Source organism: Caloenas nicobarica, chromosome 5, assembly GCF_036013445.1.
Source record: "Caloenas nicobarica isolate bCalNic1 chromosome 5, bCalNic1.hap1, whole genome shotgun sequence".
NCBI lineage: Eukaryota > Metazoa > Chordata > Aves > Columbiformes > Columbidae > Caloenas > Caloenas nicobarica.
Window position 1 is genome coordinate 8,851,107 of NC_088249.1, and position 18,069 is coordinate 8,869,175.

Genomic DNA, 18,069 nt, shown 5'->3' on the forward strand with positions numbered 1-18,069 from the left:
CTCCTTTTGGAACAGGACTGCATGTCTGCAGTCAAGCATTTATCAGCGGGCACGGGATGGCCAGATGAGTGGACAGACTTTTTGTCTACTGTTACTTGGGGCCACCTTGGTCGAGGTCTGTACCTTGGGGCTCCCAGCTTTTGCTTTTGCCAGGCTGAGCTGTTTGGGGGTGAATCTATCTGGTGGTGCTAGCAGAAAACTAGCACTTCAACATAATATTCCTGTTTGCCTTTCCAAAGTTGGTTGTTTTTTTTTTTTCATTATTCTTGCCTGATTTACCTTTTTCTTGCTTCTATTCCCCCCCCCCCCCATCCCCTTCCTTAAAGAAACCAAAGCAGGAATGAGAAGGATTCTTCCTTGACATTATTGTTTTAAGTGTGATGTCATTATATAGGGAGCAGAGTTCGACACTTTTCATTGCAAGTAATCTGCCTTTTAGTTTAAGTGCTGGGGAAGCAAATATTGTGACATTTTAGAAAGTCACTGGGATAATACTAAGTGTCTTTCAAATACAAAATGGTAATTTACATTTCAATGCCTTGGTGTCTATTCCTGTTAGGAACAATTTCTCTGTCCTACTTACTTTAAAAGACCAAAGCCAGGAAAGAATCAAGAGGTTCTTTAGAGCAATTTAAATCATTTTTAACAAGCTGCTGTTTATAGCTCTTACTTTGTTGCAAATGGGGAATACTTATGTTGGCCTGTTTGACAGGAAAAACTGTCTTCGAAGCGGGTAAGTGACCCTCAGTCTGTATTTGAAATGTGGATGTTTTTGTAGCAGAACCCCCAAACACGCCATGAATCAGACATACAGCATCTGTATCCGTGCTCTGCTGTAGTGGTGCATGTTCCAGTACATGATCATAGAAGGCAAGTTTGGTGCTTTTCTAGCTTGCCAACTACAGTAAAGACCAGAGAGTTAATTTTAAAAGTAAGAAAAAAACCCCTACTGCTTCATCATTTCGTTGATAAAATCCATGTGATTGTTGTATATGGGAAGAATGAAGTGGTAGCGTCAAAACTTTCTGAAACCTATGTGGTACAGCACTATGGTAAAGCAATTTAAAAATAAAGCCTTCTGTATTTCTCGATATGTGCTGTTATGATTGAGCAGGGTAATTAGACAGCATATTGTTCACTAAACAAAACACTTCTATGTGACATACTTGAATTATAGTGGTTATTAACTGACAAATCTCTATTATTCATCTTGCTGTATGCCTTAAAGATTGCTGGATCAGCAAGCTCAACAAATATCAATGGACAGTGCTGATTTAGGGGAAAACTGGTGATGTTTAATTGGTCCCCTTCTATGACAGAAAATGCCTTGTGTGGTTTATTATGCTGAAATTAAATGGTTAAAGTTTAGAGTTCATGGCTAGTTTAATATCTGTGCAGCTACTTCAGAATACATAATCTGAGGCACTAAATGTGAATTTAAAGGCTGTTTTTAAAAAGTAAGGAAAACCTCTCAGTGTTTTTCTTCATCTTGTTGCACTTCTGGATAAGTAATAGAGAACAGCTCTGGATTTGCACGAGGGTAGAAATAGCCCGAGATTCTTCTTTGAGTCTTGAGCCAAATTCCGTATCTTAGGGCTGCATTGTGCATAGAGGACAACCGCAGCCTTCATCTGATCAGGTTAGGCAGACAAAAATGGGAGACAAAACAAAACAAACAAACCAACAGAAACCAAACAGTAAGCTAAGGTGGATGATCTGGGAGCAGGAATGAGATCTCGTGAGCTCAGTTTATCAGGACTGGGCTTACTGGGCTGTGCCAGCTTGTGCCTTCGTGTTCAGCCTTACCTGCCATTCTGCAAAAGAGGACGGAGGTAGCGGGAGGGCTCAATACGGCGCTTTGCAGGCACGTCTGCCTCGCCCTGTGGAAGTTCTTTAATCTCGGTGAATGAAGAAGTGCCGTTTATCACACTAAAACCTTTTCATGACTCATTAATAAACTTTCTTTTATCTAATGCAGTACTTTAGTAGGATGCAGTATAACCTCAGTGTGCTATTAAAGAAAAATTAGATTTTCTTGTCATGAAAAATGCAAAGTTACTCAGTGAAAAGCTTATAATTCCAGTAGCAAATGAGGCATGAAATATATTGCCAAAAGTATGGCGCCCAAAACCACTGACGGTAAATATTTTATCTTGGTACTAATTAAGAGCTTGAATTTAAAACTGAGCATTCTAAATTCTCACAATAATAAAATTACCCTAACGATACCAGTGTAGCCTTAGCAACATGCACTGTTTTTCTGGCCAGATTCTGTCCTTTGCTTGCATGTTGCTGATGGTGGAGGATGTTCATAGCCCTAGCAGTAACCTGAAATTTCTCCGTGTCTCCATAGTACCTTTTTATTTACTCGGAAGTTGATTTAGAACCTGAAGACTAAATAATAGTGAGCTTGCAAGAAAAAGAGTTTAAGCAAAAACCAAACTGATCTCTCTATTCACCTCCCCTGCTCACTTGTTTTCTTAATTTGACTTTCCTTTAACAGGAGCTGTTTAATTAGCATTAGAGTTTCTGCTAAAATAAATCTGAAAAAATGTGGTGGTTTGGCTTCTGCTGTTATTTCATTGATTTTTTTGTTTGTTTGTTTTGTTTTTCAGATTCTCTTTTTTAGTATAGCTGGTGTACCCTTAATCAGCTGCCTGTTTCAGGCCCAAATTTGAAGGTTAAACATTCATAACATCCCATGAAGCATAAAATGGGTGTGGTTTTAAAAAAAAGTAAATAAAATAGTGCTCAGGTCGAGAGAGAGCATTTTTATGAAGCGGTGTTTTTGTATGTAGCCGTTCTGTAGCCTTTTTAGGTTGTGCATAAGTACGGGCAGTGATGGAAACTGTTGGCTGTCTGTCCAGCTGTCTGTCTGTGCGGCAGCTGTCCCGAGGGCGTTTTGAACAGGGTCTGTTCTGGGGGTGCCTCTCCAGTTTGCTGTTCCCTCTAGTGTTTGAGGACTGGAAATGCTGAGTCTAATCTTCGTTACATCGCTGCAAAATGGCCAAACACTCCCTCTAGCAGCACCTCGGAAGCCCAGGACAGGGTTTTATGTCGGGAGAGTCAAAGGGAGGGAACGTGGGGGCTTGGCTTTAGTTTCAGTGGGTGGAATTGCTGCATTATCAGCTGACTCTGTCCATGTCCTCTGCTCTGGGTGACCTTTGGAGTGTTGGACCTGTGTCTGAACGACTTTGGTGTCATCACACCACATTTCTACTTACCGCTCCGGGCAGACCAAATGTGGAGCCTTTCTAAGCAGAATTTGATTTTGGTGCTGCTTAGACTATCTCCCAAGCTATCTATTGGTTTCATCAATACAGTAAATTGTCTCAAGTCTCCTAAAGAAGTACTTACAGAGATTTCTACGGCTGATTAATCGCAACAGTTTGCTAGATAAGAATAAAGACAAATGATTATTTAAACCTGCTTATGCACCATGACTCTCTCTTCCTTCATTGTGGTAGAGTGCCAGCTGATGAAGACAGAACGACCTAAACCAAACACATTTATCATTAGATGCCTCCAGTGGACCACAGTAATTGAAAGAACATTTCATGTGGAGACTCCAGAGGAGCGGTATGTTTCATTCATATTTAATACATAAACTACTTGCAAAAGCAGATGCAAGTGTTCAGCATTAATAGCGAGTCCTTTGCTGAAGCTCTTATTTATCAGATGATGTACATATAGACTGAAAAGCGACAAATAATTTTTGAGCGCCTCAGTGCATGTTCCAGTATAAAAAGTACCATAAAGGGTGTTTCAGAGAGTGGATTTTGTATCTGTAGTATTTGTAAATGAAATGTTGCTAGGTTGAGTATCTGAAAGGGACAGGTGCAGGTGTGTACTAGCACACAGGTAGTTATTTTGGGAAATTCAGGGTTAATTTCCCACTGGAAATCTTGTGGTGTGTGAAATGAAGGGTTTCTGACCCAGGAGTTTCTGGAAGGATGAGCACAAGTGAAACAGAGATTCAGGAAAAGCTGGATTGTATCAAAATACTGACCTTTTAAAGTCTTTTTAGATCCCTTGTTTTTAAAGGAAAAAAGTTAGTTGCATCATTTCTGATTGCTAATGGTTTATGCAAATTAGATAATAAAGGTGATAGTTATCTGCTGCAGGTGCAGGTTTCTGTTTCAGCTGTTAGGAAACAAAGCGAAGAGTGTGCATCCTGTGTGCTCAGCATTGGAGAATTGATCTCTTACCTCCTGGGAGAACAGTTTTCCAGCACAGCCATTCTACAACTACAGGGTATTTAAATATTTACTTGCTCTTCAGGAACTGAACTTAAATTTTTCCAATACCACTGCCCTAGGGGAGGGGGTATTTTAAAACATATGTCCTCCCTAGATATGATACTGGCACACATTTCCTTTATAGATCAGCAAATTCTACCTAATATTTGGGTTTTATTTCTTTTGTAGCCTTTGCATGCACTGATTTAAAGATTGTTGTTTATTGCTTTTGATTCTATTACAATAATCAGAAGAAGGTGAAATCAAATCAAAAGCAAACAAAAATAAACTGGTCCTTGTTTCTTGTAGCTTTGTGGTCAGTGACCCCAAAGGAACTGAACAACAGCTTCCACTTGGGGGAAGATTGCGTTCAGTCTTGTTTTGTTCCCTACTTGTCAACTAAATCAGCTTTGTGACACTTCAGGACTCGGAGTGTTAGTCACCTCTGTTGTGTACGCTTGAGACATAAAAGCTGAGGGTGAAGTTCTGGTCTCCCAGAAATCAAGGACATTAACTTCAGGAGGGCTGAGATCTAAACCAAGTCAGTAACAAACCTTAAAAGAGATGTGAAGGTAGATATGCCTTTAGCTTTCTCTGTGCCTTTAGTCGCAACATTTGTTTTTTCAGAGAGCTGGAGAGATAAAAATGCAAAAGAAAAATTTATTTTGGTAAGAGTTCTGAATATGAAAAATAACTAGTAAATAAAGGAATGTGTTTGTGATGGTGAATGAAGAACTTTCTGCTGGGAGCATAGGGAGAATGTTCAGAATGTTCAGCATTACCTTGCTGCTCCAGACACGGCTGGATAGTGCACATTCAGACAGAATCCAAAATAAAAAATGCACAGGGGAGGAAAGACCTTGTGTGTAATGGATGCAGTTTTTATTAGAATCTTGCGTTGGCTACTTTTTCCACTGGACTTTGCTGCATCTGTGGAATGATTTGCCTCTTCCACCCATCAGGATATGAAATTTGCATGTTCAGATATGATTTTTTTTAGGCTTGTGTTTCACTGTATAATTTCATAGCATTGACATTGGTTAGGATAGGATGGCTTCACTGCAGATTATATATGGAGTTGTTCAGCATTGGTTCCTGTTCCTGCTGTGGTAGCAAAGTATTTTACCTGAGATGTCCTTGGGAGAAGAGTTTAGCCAGTACCCAACAAATACCAACTAAATCACTATGTCCCATTACCTACAGATACAACAGACAGTAAAACATGGTAAATTCACATAGTCCACTGAACACGTCTTCAGCCCCTATATGCCTTAAAGCCTATCCCAAAACCCTATAAGCCCTTACGAGTTGTATGCTTTATGTTCAATAAATTTGCAGTGAAATGAAGTGAAGACCAAGAACTTTCACTTCAGTAGTTTCCAAAGGTGTGAAATTTCCCAAAGGACACTGGAGTGGAAGAGGTCTCCATCAGAGTTGAAGGGGTCAGAATTTAGAGCACCCATTGCTGAAACAGCTCTGGAAAGTTTATGGTAACCAAGACCTGTGCCTAAGATAAAATGTCACTGCTTTTGCTGACATTCTGCTAAAATTTATGCGGGAATTGCTGTACTTCTGTCATCATCTTTACAGCAGGAGAATAATCTAAATATCCTGGGCTTTAATGCCTTCTCCTGGAACACCCCATGCCATTAAAATTTGGGATACGTGTGCGAAGAGGTGGCATAGTGCCCCCAGCAGCTGGTTATATGTGTTTCAGTGCACCATAGGAATGGAGAAGCTGGGTTTAATTGTTTTGTGCTGCATGGGAGCCATTTGGTTTTTGGTTTTGGCTAGACCCTTTTTTTCATGTAAATCTCTGTATCACCAGGTCATATCTTGAGCTGCTGACTGAATGCCTATTAGAAATTCTGTTTTCTGAAAACCTTGTGTTGTATTCAGACTGGGAGGACTTCAGTTGTGTCTTGTTTCTAGTATGATTAATAAAGATGTATGTTAAAAGTGCTCTTAAAAATGCGTTTCCACAGTGCTTGAAAATGCGCATAATTCATTGTACGTTGCATTGTTTCATCAGAGAGCATTAGTTGCTCTGTATTCCTTGGTAACTCTTGCTATGGCAGATGGTAATCTGAAGTCACAAGTAACGAATGTCTTTGCTTATATTTTGACAGGGAAGAATGGACAAAAGCCATCCAAACAGTAGCAGACAGCCTCAAGAAACAAGAGGAAGAGATGATGGATTTTAGATCTGGCTCTCCCAGTGATAATTCAGGTGCAGAAGAAATGGAAGTTTCTATGACAAAGCCAAAACACAAAGTGGTAAGTGAGCATAGCAGAAATAACAATATTTTTTAGGCCTTCTTGAATGTAGACAAGAAATAGCCATCAAGACACATCTGTTCCCATAATAATGACACAGTTGATTGTAGATGCAACTTCTGGAGGAAACAATTGCCTGAGCTGAGCAGGTACCAGGCACAGCCCGTCTGGGTCCAGCAGAGTTCTGAGTTCAAGTGTCTTTACTGGATGGATTTCAAGGCCAGCTCAGGTCTGGGTTTGGTTTGCCTGTTTTCCTGTGGTACACAGACTGAAATTGTAGAGCCTGCTGGGCCCTGTGGCTGTGTGAACTCTTTGCAAGCTGGTGCAAAGATATTCCAGTGGATTTGCAGAATTTGAGTTCAGTCCAGTGGATTTAATTGCTCCAGATTAAGGGTTTAGGTGAACTCCCAGACAGCTGTTGCGGTGTCTGCCCATAGTGTTCCTAGAGCTCGGGTTTTTGCATCAGGCACTGTCTGAATGCACAGGGCCAGCTCAGCAGTGGCCTTCCATGAGAAAAGTATGTGCCAGTGGAGGTCTTTGCCCTCTGGAGCCCTTGTAGGTATATATCTTCAACCTCCCTTCACTTCTTTCTACCCCCTCGTGGTCTCCTATTTGGGTTTCCATTGTCCAAGGCATTCCCACCTGCTCCTATAAGAAAGAATTGATAGAAACTTCTCCCATGTGAGTGCTCTGTCTGCAGATTGTACCAAGGCACCTTGTGTCCTTACCTCGCCGTTGTCATCTCCACTTACTTTCATAAGTTTTTTTCAGTTTGGGGAAAACTGATAAAGTTTTTAAAGAAAGCCATCTACCAGTGTCATCACTAAGTATGTGTGCCAGCCTTGTGTCATGTCAGTGTTTTAGACTGATGTGGGTGGCTACTTACATGTCAGTCTGAATTGTAGCTGCCGTGAGCCTTCTGCGTCCTTGACTGAACAGATACCGCTCTCCCTGAGCAGCTCTTCACAGAAATGCAAGAACCACCTCACCGGTCAAATAACACACCTTCTTCTGAGACAGTGACTGTCTCTCTCTGGGCATGTTAGTGAGGATAACTGAAATGATTATTGGGGTTCTGGCATCAACTGTATTGCACAATTAGCAGAAACTCTCCTCAGCCAGCTCCAGAGAAGAATATGGACGCAGTTTGCTGTTGGGAGCTTCTTAAAATTTTTCCCCACCTGAGGCTGCAGTAGCCTTTGGCTGCATAAGTCTTAGGATTGCCATGTTGGCAACAGTCATTAATGTGACAGTAGAGTGGCAATCCTCAGCCTGCAACAGATCCTGATTTTCTCCAACATTTTTCCTAATGGTGAAACAAATAAGAGCGAATGGCCAATCTGTGAGGCAGTCGTTTTGTCTGTGGGCTTTGGTGCTGTTCAGTGAAGCACAAGAAAGCTGGTTCCCGGAGAGGAGGGGAACATCAGAGTAAAGGTGTGGGTTTGATACCTGGAAGCAGAGCAACGTGTGCCTTTTAGCAATGTGTTCAAAATGTCTATGGATTTAATAGTACTATGTGGAGTGGTATTTGCGCAATTGAATGTTGAGTCACATGCAAAAGTGTTCTGTTAATTGAAAGTTTATGGTTTTCCGTAAATAGTTTGGACTTTGGGAGTACACTGATATTCGTTTTTGTGGAAGAATCATTTCTGCTCCTGAATTCTACTAAGCAAAAGGATTTAAAAAAGACATATGCAACATATGCCGTGTATTGTCATGTGAATGACAAATTCTAGTCTAAGAATGATATACTTGTTGTTTGTTCATGTACTTCAGTTCTTGCTTATCTGTATCATTAACAGACCATGAATGAGTTTGAATACCTTAAACTACTGGGAAAAGGCACTTTTGGAAAGGTTATTTTAGTTAAAGAAAAAGCAACTGGACGATATTATGCTATGAAAATTCTGAAGAAGGAAGTTATTGTAGCAAAGGTGAGTAGATGGGAAATTTGGGAATGTGGTTCACCCTTGGCACAGCCTTTGGGAAGGTCATACCAAGGATTCTCTGAGTACTTGTAAATAATTGCTCTGTTAGTGTTTGAAACGGACCCCTGAGCTGGGGAATCACTTTGCTGATTTCCTTCTGCTTGTGTTTCAGGATGAAGTAGCGCACACGCTGACGGAAAACCGTGTTTTACAGAACTCACGGCATCCATTCTTAACAGTAAGCATTTCTCCCTCTGCTGAGCATAACTTGACATCGTGACAACCAAGACCTTCCTTGTTTTTTGTTGTTTGTATAATACATTTGAGATCTGTGTTTTCAGAGTGGCTGTACATTTTTGTACCCTTCCATTTTTGGGAAGTGCAAATTAAAATGCTTTTTTAAGTCTTCTGAGCCTTGCAGAGCCAGTCCTCAGTACCTCTTGAGGACAGTGTTTCAGAGTCTGGTTTGGCTTTATGGCTCGGCCATTTCTCTGAGAGAAATGTCTGCTTTCCTTGTCCTCTAAATGCTTGGTCTTCTCTTTGTAGCAGAGATCAGGGTGACCCTGATCTTGTGACAAACAAGCTCAGGATGTAGTGGGGGGAAAAACCCTTTAATTTTGCTTGCCTTTGTTGTTTTTTTTAAGCTCCCAGAAGCAGCTCACTATGGGATCAGTAATGGCAGTAATGGTAATGCCGGCCAAAGGACAGTGGTGGGAGCACGTGAGATGAGACAGGGCTTCATCTGCCGCTTCACTTTTGGATTGGCTTAGCTGTAAAATCAAACCATACTCTCAGTTTAGGCCTCCAGCACCATCAGTCTCTCTGGTTGAGCTCAGATACCTAAGTTACTCCTCAACGTTTTGTTTCTAGTATTTATTACCAGGTGGCTCTGAATCGTTCCCAACTGCTTAAGCTGTCATCCTGTGTAGGATCTCGGTTGCTTTCTTTGTCCAGGTACACAAGGGCTTAGCTGGAATTGAGACCTTTTAAGTGTGGCCTCTGGAAGTAAATATTGGCTGTATTGGGTATAATCGGTAAATGTTTGTTGACGTGCCTAAAACCTGATCCTCCCTTTCTCTGAAAAAATATGACAGGTTTAAAAACACCACCCTACTAATGAAGGTTATGATATGCAGTATTTTCTTTTACATACTTTCATAAGCCCAAATATGCAAAACAAGAGCTATCTTAAGTAATCAACTACAAAACTGGGTTATGGCCAAGAAACTTAAAGACTGTGGCAAACAAGTTAATGTTTCTCTTGCCACAGGAATACACATGACGGGGCTGTACAAAGGCACCTTGTGATGCTCCATCACACCCTCCATCCGGTCTGTTTTTGTCAATTGCGCACAAATCGATACTGAGAGCGTTGCTTAGTCCATGGCAGGCTGGCAGCAGGGAGCAGGGCAGAGACCAGGGGCCTGCTCTGTGTAAATATATACGCGTTTCATATAAGAGGACTTGTGGCCAGTGTGGTAAAAACTTGTGCTCTGGGGTTTGGTTGTGGCCTCTTGTCCATACGATTAAACTGTGGGAGCTTGTGGCCTGGAGAGGAAACTTCAGAGCCACTATTGGTACGTTTTATATCACTGCTAACAGGCCAGGGCTTAGTTTCACAGCATTGTAGGCATTACTGATAGCTTCTGCAAGGGATCGTTTTAATGTTTTATTAAATGTATTTAATGAAATAAGTTGGTGGTGGATCAGTCCTCAGCTGCGACAGGAAAGTGTAATTATTATAAAAGAGCCAAGGACAAAAAGTCCACTAAAATAGAAAATTTCTTGTCTCTATCAGTTTCTGAAAATCTGTTAAAAATGCTTCTGTAACTGTCAGTGTGATCTGTCTTCTAAGTTTTGGTTTAAATCTGTTTCAGGCTTTAAAGTATTCCTTTCAGACACACGATCGCTTGTGTTTTGTTATGGAGTATGCTAACGGAGGGGAGGTAAGGGAAATGTAATAATGTTTAATACTTTAGGATTTTCCTGTACTACTTATGCTTGACATTATTTAGCTAAAGTTCATGTTTGCAATTCTGATTAATCCAAGTTGTCCCAGTTATGCACAGCTGTTGCAGGTTTAACTAATGTTAAGAATTGAGACTTAATTTTCTTAATTCCATTTTTAGAGAATAGAGGGCTTGGGTGTAAGTTCATATTTTACATGATAGCAACATGTTGTAATCTGAGCTTTAGTAATTCAAGAGGGTAAGATTGCTTTCTGGTTGCTCTTCAGACAGCTTTTCACACTTTTAAATGAATATTGTGAGCACATGTTACTTTGGAGGAAGAACTGGAAACCTAGCAAACTACTGTTAGTTAAGAATGAAAAGTGGGAATATCAACTGTAGCTCTAATATATAATTGTAGTTCTATCAAAATGAGTTTCTATAATTTTCTGTACATACAAGAATGTGCAGCACAGAAACTGGTTATCAGTGTTCATCTGTGAATATGAGATATAGTTGTCATTTAATTTGTGATGCTTTGTAACACATTCGTGGACACAAGTGGATGAGGATGGGAAGGGGTTTCCTCTTAGGTAGTATCTTATTCCAAGTAGGTTGGCCAGTGAAGTGCGAGACATAACTCAGAAACCTGTGCAATCTAAATGTAAGAAATTATTGGTTTTGTAGTTGTTTTTCCATCTGTCAAGAGAGCGTGTCTTCTCTGAAGACCGGGCTCGGTTTTATGGAGCTGAGATTGTTTCAGCACTGGATTACCTACATTCAGAGAAGAACGTGGTTTATAGAGATTTGAAGGTATGTAGAAAAATAGTTTCATAGGCTTTTTGGTTTCAAGCTTTTTGTTTGTTAGTTGCAAAAGCAAATGGGTCTGAACTATAAGAAAGCCTTTCCTGATCAAACTTTAGCATAACAGTTATTGCAGCTGTTGGACTTGACTTTACAGGATGTCTAAATGCTTTTATAGTCTTAAGAGCTTGTATAATGCATTTGTCAGGACCCTGGCAGCATTTCAGAAAATATGAAGGGGCACTGAGCTACTTGGGTTGCATTTTCACTTGCTTGCTTTTGTTCTAAAAGAAACTTTGCTGGCTCTTCTCTGTGGTGGAACGTAATCCTGGGCTCTTCATCCCAGGTCTTAGCAGATAGATACAAATTCATACTGTGTGTGGATGTTCTCCTTCCTTGCAATGTGTTGCACAGAGCTATTTCATAGTACCTGCTTGCAGTTAGCAAATTGGATAAGCTTCAAGTTGCTTATTTGTTCAGTGAGCAGAGAAGGGGAAAAAGAAAACCAAACAACCAAACAAGAAATCTCAGAGAAAAAAAAACAAACTGTGAAAGTCTTGAGGAAAATGCAACAATACCTTTTTTTTTTTTTTTTTTTCTTGAGAAGTGTTTTCATGAGAGGATGAGGGCATACTGGTAGTTCATTTGGGAGCAATCTGAAATGAAGCATGCTGTGCAATGTTTTCAGGCTATGCCAATGTAATTTTGGGATTCCTGCTGGGATTTTGTTTCCCATATCACTTCCCTTTGAAAGTGCAGTTTATTTCATACACAGCGGAAACTCTGTCCTGAAATCTGGATGGCTTTCTCAAAAATTAGTGGCGCTGGCTAGGACGAATACCACAAGCTAAGTAAATGTATAAAGTGATTCTCATGTAAAGGGTCTCTTTGGAAGTGGTTCCTTAGCCTTGCATTTGGTTTTTGTTTCATTTCCTATCCTCTACTGGTACAGAATATTTCATAAAATCATGTAGAGCAAAACCAAGGATGAAGTTGTGTGAGGAAGAATACTCAATGTACTTTTAAAATAACTGGCGTTCTGTTGATGATAATATTTTAGAAGCATAAATACAATGTCTACATTTGCATTCTTTCTATATATACGATCAGTTACTCAAAGACTGCAAACTAATCACCTAACATTCCCTGAAGAAATAAAGAAAGTGATATAAATGTCTGTTTACATCATGCGTGCTTTGGCAACGACTGTGGTTCTGACCTCAGTGAGAACAGGGTTGAAAACTGATCTGCAGAAATTCATGTATTTTGTTGGCTTGCTCAGGAGCAGTGTATGTTATACATAACAATGTCTTTCATTTGGATTTTCATCTCAGTTGGAAAATCTTATGCTGGATAAAGATGGACACATAAAAATAACAGACTTTGGACTATGTAAAGAAGGCATCAAGGATGGAGCAACAATGAAGACTTTCTGTGGCACTCCAGAGTACCTTGCACCAGAGGTATGGTTGTGTTGGCTACTGTGTTAAATGATCTTCTAAAATGCCATCTATGATAGCAGAGCAGTAGTGATACAGAATAATTCCCGTGCCATAATGTGTTCATACAGTAACTACTGTTATATAACATCACACACTGAGTATCTTTTATTCATGTTCTGCGACATCGCTTTAGCATAATGACAGGTGATAACTTTCGGGCAGGGTTAGTATCTACCTTCCACTTTAGAGAATATTTACATTTTACTGTAGCAGTGCTTTCTTGTGTCAGAAATCTAATTTAAAAAACACCTTTTAAATCACTTCAAATTCTCCTTGATGGATTGGTGACTGTTTTGCAATTTGTTTGCTGTGCGTTGACCTATTTGAAAGCTATCAACAGGATTTGGCTTAAGAAGTAAAAGTATTGCCCAGTTCTTTTTGAAGACAGTATAAGGTGACATGTTTTCAGGAGCAGGACAGACTAAGCTTTTTCTGCAGTATTTGGCAGGGTATGCATTAAAAGTGCTGACTGTTTTGTGAGTGTAGATGTTTCTCAATTAATGTGAACTTTTCAGTTTCAGAGGAAATTAGTCCAAGCAGAGGATCTCAGTCCTCAAACTGCATGTTTTGGAGGGTTTTTTTTTTTTGTCCTAATATTTTTTTAAGTGTAAAGCATACATGTGTGCTTGAAACTTTCATCCTGGAAGGACTCCTTCTGAGAGCTGTGCAACACATCCATCCCGCTCAGAGCACGGGCAGAAGCGAATCCTGGGCTGCCGGCAGGTTATATATTGTTGGCGCAGCCAAGATGTGACATTTCGCCACAGTGGGAGATGTGGGCATTGCAAACCCCTCTGGAGCTGAAGTATGCAGAAGTACAAAGTATGGAAAGCCAAAGCGGAGGAGGAATATTTCTGCTGCGAGCTGATGTCTTTGCCGATCAGCGCCTTTGCACTCTCCGCTTGTGTAGTCGCAGCAGTGTGCTCTTGTTTGCTTTTTTGTTTTTGCTTTTTTAAACTCCCAGCTGCTTTCAAGGGCCTCCGGTCTCTCCCTAATAATGAAGAATGCGGGCACCTGTCAAAGTAGTTTGCAGCAAGAAGGTGGAGCCGGTCTCATGATAGCTGCTGGCTCTCCATGGATCACCAGAAGTCTTCAGTGAATCTACATTGGGGTTCATACACCACAATTTGAGATTTACTGATGCCGGGAGTAATTAGCAGCACGACAGAGTGTTTATTATTCATAAACATGGCTTTTATTTAGCTTCCCTCTTAAAATCAATTGCTGAACTTCGGTTTCTCATCAAGGATTTTATGAGGAGACTAGAAATATTTATGGTGTTGGTTTTGTTTTTTCCTCACTTGGAATGTGGGGATTCCCTGTGCAGGCATTATGTTTTTCTTTCTGTTATATTATTTGCTGTTATTTTTCTTTTTAATATTTATGATGAGTTAGCTCATCCAAAACCCTGAAGGACAAATCCTTTTGACTAACCCAGGTCTCTCCCTTACTTCCAAATCCCATCTGTGAGTTGGAGTGCTAAATTCTGGAGGCTTTTGTCATCTGGTCGATAGCACGCAAAAAATCTGGAAATTGTGCACAAGTGATATTCTGTGCATTTAAGGTCATACATCCTTAAAAGCAGGGGTCTCAATCTTCTTGTCTGCATTTGTAACTTGAATCCGCCATAGCGAAGTGTTTGTACAGTTGCTGGATCGTTGTTTTTAGGTTCGCGCTGGAATCTTGTGCATGGCTGACAGTGACTGAACCATGTCACCTTTGATGTGTCAGATGCATTGACACTGTGATGTTTACAGCTGTTGTGCCTTCTCTTTCAAATTCCATCTCACTGCAGTCTAGAGCTGCTCATTAGGAAATGATGATCCTTTAAAGTGAAGTGACCTTGTTACTTTATTGCTCCCCAGCTATCCTGCATGTTGCAATAAATCGTGGATGAGTGCAATACCTTTTTTGTTACAGTATATTTTTGATACTAACGCCATTGCTCTGTTTTGTGCAACCAATAATATGAGCGTATGCTCGTTGTGATAAAGAACTTTGAAGAAATAAGCATTTTAGAATGCTTATTTAGAATTCCATTTAGAATTAATGGAGGTGAAGGAAAGAATTGTAGTTAGTAATATAGATGATAATGCAGAGTTATTAATACGCTTCCTAAAGTAACATTTGAAGTATGTCATAGAATCATAGAATGATTTTGGTTGGAAGAGACCCTTAGGATCATCAAGTCCAACCATAACCTAACTCTGGCACTAAACCATGTCCCTGAGAACCTCGTCTAAACGCGTTTTAAACGCCTCCAGGGATGGTGACTCCACCACTGCCCTGGGCAGCCTGTTCCAATGCCTGACAACCGTTTCCGGGAAGAATTTTTTCCTAATATCCAATCTGAACCTCCCCTGGCACAACTTGAGGCCAGTTCCTTTCATCCTATTACTTGCTACTTGGGAGAAGAGACCAACACCCTCCATGCTACAACCTCCTGTCAGGTAGTTGTAGACAATGATCAGGTCTCCCCTCAGCCTCCATTTCTCGAGGCTAAATAGCATTTCAAAAGCACCTGTAGCATTTATTACATACACAACAAAGGCCTCTGTGGTTTTGCTTTTCTTTCAGTCCTCTCCTATTGCATTTCTTACAGCAGTTTAAAAAATAAAAATCAGAGGCCCCGTGGCTTTTTTATTTTAGGTAACCCAAGCTCAGGGGAGTGCGAACAGGAAGCGTTTATTGAAGGGGGTGACTCGGAGAGCAGTAGTTGCGTTGTCACACAATATCTCCTGCGAGCTGAAGGCCCGCGATGCCTTGGGAAGGACAGGGCCAGCTCCTGGAATCCTGTCCGACCGGCAGCTGTGTCGGCCGTATACATATACGGGGCAGCTGCAGAGCCAGCTGTCGTTTGGTGTGAATCATACGGCAGGGGATGCTGTAAATAGACCAACGTGGGGTAATCTAATACCTGGCAGCCTTTTGATTTTTACTGCAGGCCCTTTCCCTCGTTCAGATAATTAAGGGGAATAATTAGTGAATAAAGAGAGGCAGAGCGCAAACTGTTGTTACATGGAGTGTCTCGATGCTTCTTTTTGTGAGTGAAACCTTTATAAAGGTTTATGAGAGGTTCAGATCTTCCATTCGTTAAACTTGGCGTCAACTTCATTTGGCTCTTTCACCCTTTTAATTTTGAGTGTAAAGTATTCTGTTGCAACGCAAAGCTCACACAGACACCATGCGACAATAAAACACACTGGTGGCGTGGTCATGGTTTGTGCTCTTGGCAAGAGTAAGCAGCTCAGTGCAGATCCATGGAAGTGTAAAGACGACAACTAAAACCTGAGGACAGGGGCTGGAACATGAGACTGTTGGTGTCAGCTACAGACAACTGCGTTGGAGACACAAAGTCTAGAGAAGTCCTCGGAACATCCACTCCACAAGCCACAAAACACTCCCCACTCCCTTCAGCAACCTTCAGTGCAGAAGATCAGAAATGCTCTATGACGGGGCTTCTCTGGAGCAAGCGGGAGAGGTGGAGGGCACCGCTGGGGTCTCGAATCCCTGCACCAGACAGGGCTTTGTCAGGTAGAAGTGCCCAGGGGAAGGGAAAAATGAACCGTGCTGGACTCCTTCCACTGTGAGACCTGGCAGAAGTCCACCCCACCGACAGCTCCTGGGTTTGCAGCCCTCTAAGCACAGGCCGGAGTGTTAGAGCTAGTGAGCAATTGCTTTTGGAAGGGGGCAGAGGGGAGGAGATGAAATGTTTCCAGGCGATTTGCCTGCTGTTCTACAGCCTTACAACCGGTCAAAAGTCAGGAGTGGTGTTCTGTCCCTTAGTTTTTAATGTAGATTAGTCATTCAGTATTTGTGGGTGGTCTTTTCGGATGTGCAGAGCCACCCTTTGCAGGGTGCAGGTTGATACGAAGATGATGGGGATGTTTAGCTTGTTTCTTGTGAAGTAACTGGTTGATGGTCTTTTCTCTCCATAATGGCTCCTTCGTGGTCTGTTGGGTTTTTTTGGTAATTTTTTTTTTATTTTAAATTTGATCCCATTTGAAACAGTTTGTGATGAATTAGCGAGAACTGAACAGCTGGCTTTGTAACGTGAGAACATTTCTCAGCCTTTGGGCTTTTGAAGGTTGTGCTTATCGTGACCGTAATGTGAGGGAGGGTAGGAGGAAGAAGAAAAGGAAGCTGCTGTCATGTACCCGCTGCCTCCTCTTCCCCCTCCTGCTCACCTAACATGGTGAACGTGAATGCCAGTTCTTTTCAAATAGATCTTCTGCAAATACTCTTCTGGTAGATTTGACTGTGACATGTGGAAAGATTAACTTGGTGGGGTAGATTTTGCCACGAGTTCTGTGTTCGTGCCTGGTTTGGGAATGTCTTCTAAAGCCTTTTTCCTTACGTTTCTGCAGGTACTGGAAGATAATGACTATGGTCGTGCAGTGGACTGGTGGGGTTTAGGAGTTGTGATGTATGAAATGATGTGTGGCCGGCTCCCTTTCTACAACCAGGACCACGAAAAGCTCTTCGAACTCATCCTCATGGAGGAGATTAGATTTCCACGCACTTTGTCACCTGAAGCAAAATCTCTCTTGTCAGGTTTGCTGAAGAAAGACCCTAAGCAAAGGTGAGACTGTTACTTAATAGTTGCACTCTTAAGCACTTGTGGCCCTCAGAAATACCAAATAATGTTAAAGGCTTCACAAAGATGTTAATGGTTGTGCTATGCAGAGGCACGTCTATGAAAGGGAGCTAACTAGCTTCAAGGCAACTGATTTAAAAGTGACTGTTTCTGTGCTGCTGTGTGAAAAACCCATATTGCCATCATTGAGAAACAGCTGAAAATGGCACAAAGGGCTATTGAATGCATGTGTGCCAGTTGTTTTTCTTTATTTAAAGTTGAGGAAGGTATTTCAGACAAAACTGTAGTTTTGTTTCTGATCCATTCAAAATGGTCATCCACCGAGATGCAGCAAGTGGACCTACTCGTTTTTGGTTTAGCTGACACTGCAAATAGCGACATGAAGCAGCTTTGGTAATCAGAAGGCTGAACAGAATACAATGGCTGCCATCAACACAAACCTATAGCCTGGGACAAAACAGATTAACCCTGCCCTCGGTCACTTACAAGGTGCTCTACTCGGAATGCTTGCACCTTCTCTCCCAGTTCAGGCTCCTGTCCATCCATTTACTTGAATTTTTCTTTAAATCTGTGCCAGTGTTTTTGCATCCTGCTTTGGACAGTAGGTGGTGGTGTTTGTACCATGCTCATAGTGGAGTTTATACCATGCTTAATCTACTTTTCCTATTTTTTCATTTTTTTGTTTTTTCTCTATGCTGTATTATTTAAAAAGTAACCCTTGATTTAAAAACAGAAAAACAAAACAAACCCCAAGCCCTTAATGGCTAACAAACA

General features: G+C 41.1%; 1 protein-coding gene across 3 annotated transcripts in view; it reads left to right on the top strand.

Moving 5' to 3' along the window:
- The window catches only part of AKT1 (AKT serine/threonine kinase 1), a 73,257-nt gene that overhangs the window by 42,031 nt on the left and 13,157 nt on the right, over positions 1-18,069 (top strand). For all 3 annotated transcript variants that reach the window (XM_065635657.1, XM_065635656.1, XM_065635655.1), the window contains 8 exons: positions 3,468-3,579; positions 6,368-6,515; positions 8,318-8,449; positions 8,616-8,681; positions 10,321-10,389; positions 11,080-11,205; positions 12,531-12,659; positions 17,066-17,280. In XM_065635657.1, coding sequence (XP_065491729.1) covers positions 3,468-3,579; positions 6,368-6,515; positions 8,318-8,449; positions 8,616-8,681; positions 10,321-10,389; positions 11,080-11,205; positions 12,531-12,659; positions 17,066-17,280 — 997 coding nt within the window. The remainder of the gene's footprint in view (positions 1-3,467; positions 3,580-6,367; positions 6,516-8,317; positions 8,450-8,615; positions 8,682-10,320; positions 10,390-11,079; positions 11,206-12,530; positions 12,660-17,065; positions 17,281-18,069) is intronic.